At 39.3% G+C, this 6000-nt stretch overlaps 1 protein-coding gene across 1 annotated transcript in view; it reads right to left on the reverse strand.

Moving 5' to 3' along the window:
- The window catches only part of Eip63E (cyclin dependent kinase Eip63E), a 292468-nt gene extending 286828 nt beyond the window's left edge, over nucleotides 1-5640 (reverse strand). Inside the window, exon 1 of the mRNA XM_072299760.1 lies at nucleotides 5399-5640. Coding sequence (XP_072155861.1) covers nucleotides 5399-5459 — 61 coding nt within the window. The 5' untranslated portion in view covers nucleotides 5460-5640. The remainder of the gene's footprint in view (nucleotides 1-5398) is intronic.
- Between the last annotated feature and the right edge of the window lie 360 nt (nucleotides 5641-6000).

Here is a 6000-nt window from a genome sequence, read left to right on the forward strand (position 1 = left end):
CAACGGCATGCATATTTGTGACCTATGACTCGAGATCGGTGCTCTTCACTTGACTCCAGGTCTTGGTCCCACCATGAGGGAGAACGCGCACAGTAGCATGTGTCCTTCACAAAATAAAGTAAAAATTTGTAGCTAGAATTGAAAACGCAAAATCCAAACAGATTGGATCTGAAAGCAAGTCATGGTATTATTGCGTGTCTCACGCTGTGAATGAGGAATGGAACGCGGTTGCAGGAGGGAAAGCGGAACATTGCGGAGGCTGCCGGGCATTAGCAGTCCGCACTGACGAAAAATGAGACCGACGAACGGCCCAAGGAAGATGGACTGCCGGACAGTGAAAACGAAAGAAACAGCGAGTAAGACATGACATCAAGACGCAGCGTAAATCATTATTACGAACAAAGAAAACCAACCGTTGATTGAGTGACCTTAGAACACAGCCTAAGAGCGGAGCAAGTCAAGGGAGTCATAATTTTTATCGGTTATTATACTGACCGCAGATATTTAAAATTGAAAATACATAATTACATTTTCCGGCTTGCAGAGAGAATTTCAAGATTCTGCAGCACAATTCAATGAATTTACTACTACTTTATAGGGTTCAATAGTGTTTTACCTTCTCCTAAAATTTTAAGAGCCGCCTTGTCCGGAAAGCCCACTTTTTAGGTGCAATTTACAATTGAATCAAAGAGAACACAAACACACCAACTCGTTGACTCGAAAACGCTCAATTTCCGTTAAAGACAGTTAATTACATGAAGGTCATTGAAGTTGGCGCATCTGTTCCAACTTGGACGTTTAAAGTGTCCATAAGTACTTGTCTTTCGGCAGCAAAAATCTTTTTCGGAAACTAACTCCTCCACCTTTTCTGCTGTTTTGTGTGTGTCTTAATTATTTTTATTTTTCCGAGTTGGTGTGTTTTCGTTCTCACTGATTCAATTTTTCAAGAGCCACACTAAAATTTTGCATACCTACGTTGTGCAGCTTTGCTCCTTGTCTCGGTTCCGTTCTAGAATCCTCTAGTTCTCGGGCTTTGAGATCGTTCTTGAAATTTCACGTTATTTTCCACTTGAAATTTCAAAAAGTTTCCGAAGCTTTATGAAAAATAGCCTCAAGTTTCAACTTATTGAAATTGCACATGAAAATATCATAAAATTTCGCGGGGAATTTTATCTTTGAAATTTCAAAATCTTATTTTTCATGAAATTTTCCATCTCAGCGACGGACTGCACCGCCCTCCCCCCAAATTTTAAGCCACAATCGGTGCATGACGTCCGAGGAAGGCTGAGCAATAAAGGTTAGGTAAAATTTTCTTGCTTGACCAGGTTTTCCCAGACAGAGTGGCTAGCAAAATTACATTTTATCATTCCCTGACTTCTAATAAAATTCCCCTACTTTTTTACGATAACGTAAGGGCACTTCACTAATGTGGTCAAAACGTTGGCACGATGGAGATGTTGCATGTATGAGGAATTTGCGATTTGACTATCGATTCATATGTAAAAGTTCGCGAGAAACACGATGGTGCAACTGTTTTTCTCTGAAATCAACTCCCAAGCTCACAAAAAGCTTTGAAGTTGAGGCCAAAATGGAGGGAATATCCCACGCTATCCCGAGAGTCCACCTCTACATCAAGACAAACTCTCCATGCAAAGATAGGGAGCAAATACATTGACAGGGCTGCCACTTTATTTGGGGACTCAAAAATTGAAAACACGGCAACACTGCTAATGTATTTGCTCCCTATCTTTGCATGGAGAGTCTGTTTTGATGTAGAGGGGGACTCTCAGGGTAGGGCGGGATATCCCCTCCATTTTGGCCTCAACTCAAGAGCTTTTTTTGAGCTTGGGAGTTGATTTCAGAGAAAACCAGTGGCACCATCGTGTTTCTCGCGAACTTTTACACATGAACCGATAGTCAAAGCGCAAATTCCTCACACATGCAACATCTCCATTACGCGATCAGCCAGCCCGTTGCGTACCCGATTTTTCATGGAGCCCGGCCGGTGCCACAGAAAATTCCTTGATCGTTGACGAAATTCCTTGACTTTTCCCCGTTCAAGTTGATCCCCTGACTTTTCCCAGTCGAGTTGATTCCCTGACTTTTCCCGGTCGAGCTGATTCCCTGACTTTTCCCGGTCGAGTTGATTCCCTGACTTTCCCCGGTCGCCAGCCACCCTGCCTGAGTTATGTGGAACTTGGCTTACTGTTAGTTGTTCCGTCGGGGGAAATTTGGCAAGATTTGAATTACCATGCTCACGTGGCATCTTTCCCGAGCACGGCGAAGTGCAATTCGCCGCACTTCCTACCAACGCGCGCGGGAACTCCGAGAAGTTTGGCGAATCCATTATTAATTATTGCGCTCATTTGAGGAGAAATTCACTCCTTGCTGGCTGGGGCTAGGAGTGCTGCGAGGAGCTGAGTGCTTCTCGGGTGTGTTCATGTGTTGTACGTTTTTAACTTTGGACGTTTAACCTTCCTCGACATGCGCTGCGCTCGCTACAGGCTGCAAGCTATGAGATGTTGCTGAAACCGGCTGAAACGCACTCGGAAATGTTCGCTTGCCGTCTCCGGGGAGTTCCCACGGGAGAGCTGGCGATCTGAACTCAAGCACTCCCAACTCTGCCGTGCTGAGGAAGAACGCCGTATGAGTAATCAGACGTTGCTGGATTTCCTTTGATAAATCACGAATTTTCGTGACAATCTGTAAATATTTTTCTTCCGATTTTTCAGAGGATATTGTTCATGATTTGATCCGAAATTTCTTAAAATTCCAAGGAATAATATTCATAACTTACTTCAGAAATAAATATTTTCTGAGCGGAAATATGGCAACATTTGAATGCTGATTCGGCGATTTTACTTCAGCATGGCAGAGCTCCTCGGCCCTGTTTTCCTTCCAGCTCACCGGCAGTACTGCCAACCGGACGAATCCTCTTGCTTGCTGCCGATGGAGGAAATTGGCACAACTTAGTGCAATATCCACAAAAAAATAGACGCTTGCACAAATGCCGAGCAATGGAAATTTGCACAAATGGACCGCGTTCAGCAGAAAGGAACCAAGCCACATCAGCGATTGCCAAATTTAACTGGACAGTATAGTTTCTTACGAGAGAACGTTTGTGCGGATTCCTTAGAAAATGTTCATGCAGAAAAGTCACTGGTATTTGCACAAAAATCCTTGCAACCGTTTTCATGTAAAAAATTAAATTGCCCAATTAAAATTGGCGATAGCTGATGTAGCTTGGTTCTTTTCTGCTTAACGAGGTCCAAATTGTAAAAATTGGCAACAGCATAAAAACTTTCCCTCGCACTTTAAAAGATACCTACCTAGTTAAATACCGTTTCAGATTCCTTCTCCTTTTTGCTGTACGCGTGAAATAGGGAATTACATACAATCAAAATAGAAAAATTATCTGAAATGGGCTCTAGAACGTAGGCAGGGGCTGTCCATACTTTATGCATTATGGAATTGTCATAAAACAGTGTTCATTTGTTTTATTCGAGCAAAAGTTCCACTACTAGATAAGTGTATTCTGGATTTTTTTAATAATGCACTCGGTAGATGAGATGCCTCAGCAATCATTCATCCTTTGAATTTTTATCGTAGGTAAATGTATCATACCTTTAAGTGCGTTTACTGAGCATAATTTTATAGCACTCTTGAAAAAAGTTTCCATGGAATGGAAAATTTGCTCCAACAAACAAAATTAAAAAAATTGAATTGGATTTAAAGCTCTTGCTTGGCATACAATTCCAACGTAAAAATATAATTATGAAATCCAAACATCTTTTACTCTAATTTAAGACCGTTTTCATACTTGGATCGATTGAAGCATTAGAAATTCTTAGAGGGAAATAATTGTTTTAGGAAATCAAACTGAATAATAGATGTAATGAGACATTGCAGGGATGCCAAAATTCTATTACCGAACAAGCAATATGGTTGCGATAAAAATGTGAAAGCACCTGAAAAGGAGAAAAATATGAAGATAGCGCTTCTTTATGTGAATGAAACAATTAAATGCGTCACTCTTTCAGGGAGGTATTATTTTTAGGTAGCAAAAAAAATTGTTAACTGTGTGTTTTTTGAAAAGAAAAGACTAAAGCGTACGCACAGTCTTATGTGGACAGCAATATGAAGGCTGCCTCAAAAAATTTGGAGGCAAAAAACTTTCTGCACCCCTAAAACACTGACCTACATAATGACAGTGTCAGCAGATAACATCAGAAGCATAAAATAATTCAATAAAAAGGGAATCTATTTCATTGCTTACATCGTGATTTTTAAAAGTATTTGCTCTTTACGCCACATTTAAAAACGTCTGTTTCATCAAGTCTGTTCTTGTCTCTTTTATAGAGGAATAAACAACAAAAGGATCATAAGTTTTTAATTAATTCGTTAAAAGAGGTAAGGGACTGAAGAGAATATTGATTCATAAAATTACCTAAGAGCTTTATTACACCTAAATACTATTCACTCAATTTAAGTGTAAACTACTGGTACGATGAAGAGGAACAAGTTAACCGGGTACCATAACTTGAACATCTAAACTGGAGACCGATCAAATGGCGAAAAACCTGAGAACTATGACCTGACTGGCAAAATCCTTACTTCTGGCGCTACAAACTTCAATTGTAGAATTGGCTTATTAAATTTGAAAATAAATAAAATGAAATGATCCACTCAGAAGAAAAAATTCCTTTCACACAATTGGGGTAAAGGACTTGTTTCCTTTTAAGAATAAGCGCAATAATAAATATGAAGGAAAAGGAAAAAGTTCTGGAGACTAAAGAAACTGTAATTACAAGCTTTAACAGATGTGTCTGATCTTTCCATTAAAGAGGTCAATACGAAAACTGACACGTTCGTCTTAGGCGTCCGGTGATAAATATTTTTCTGGTGCGGCAGTTGGTCTAAGTTCAACCAGAAGATGGAAAAATTATGATTCCCGTTTGGAATATAGTAATACCCTTGCACAGAAATTGAAGCCAGAAGACAGAGAGCCGATTACAAAATGCTAGTCAGTGTTTGAATTTGAAGTATAGCTCCACTTTCCGGAGGGGAAGAGGAGTGTCAGCAACTTGCAGGAGCATGTTGCAATGAAGGAGCTTCAGATCAGCGACAAATACATGATAATAATGGGAAGTTATTATCAACACCGGACGATATGAGAAGAGTGAGATATTTTGGGAGCAAAATAAACAATCAATTACTTTTTTCTTCAAAACATAACCTACAAACTACATGTGATAAGATTGAGTGATAATTAAACGACCGTAAGTGTCTGAGACACACAAAAGAAGAGTAAAATGCTGTACAAACGATTGGTAATCGCTCTGCGAAAGAAGCTGGCATTATGAACTCAAAGGCTCCTTTAAAAGAAAGTAAAACTCACCATCTTTTGGCTTCGTGGACGAGTTGTGGAGACTTGAAGATTTATGGACGTTTAAATACATTTCTGACACAGCACAAACACAACAAACTTTAAAACGAAAATATACACTGATTCTCACCGGATTACAGACATCGTCATTAAATTTAAAGCTTTGAAAACAACTAAAATTTAAATTAAAACACGACAATTAACACACTATATACTAATGGACGCCATGTTCAACTTCACTGGAATTCGAGGTTTGTTTATGATTAGAATCATGTGGAGAATCATTGTAGTTCTCCAAACCGCACCTAGAGTACACTACATTACGGATCGAAATTGTGTCCTCAATCGCACCTTACAACTCTGCAACACGCAATGTCGAAAGTTGGCATAAAACCCCTCAAGGATGCTCGCTTCATTATTTCACCGTGATATATTGTAAAAACTGTTAACGCATCATTTCTGGAGGGTTTAGACGGAATTTTAAAAGTACAATTATCAAGCCACTAAATTAATCGGCATTAAAAACTGCAATATTTTAAAGCACATAAATTGTATTTATGAAAATATTAGAATAAATTGTTTGAAAGCACTTAATGCAGAGTTACAATATTTTA

This window comes from Bemisia tabaci, chromosome 1 (assembly GCF_918797505.1).
Source record: "Bemisia tabaci chromosome 1, PGI_BMITA_v3".
NCBI lineage: Eukaryota > Metazoa > Arthropoda > Insecta > Hemiptera > Aleyrodidae > Bemisia > Bemisia tabaci.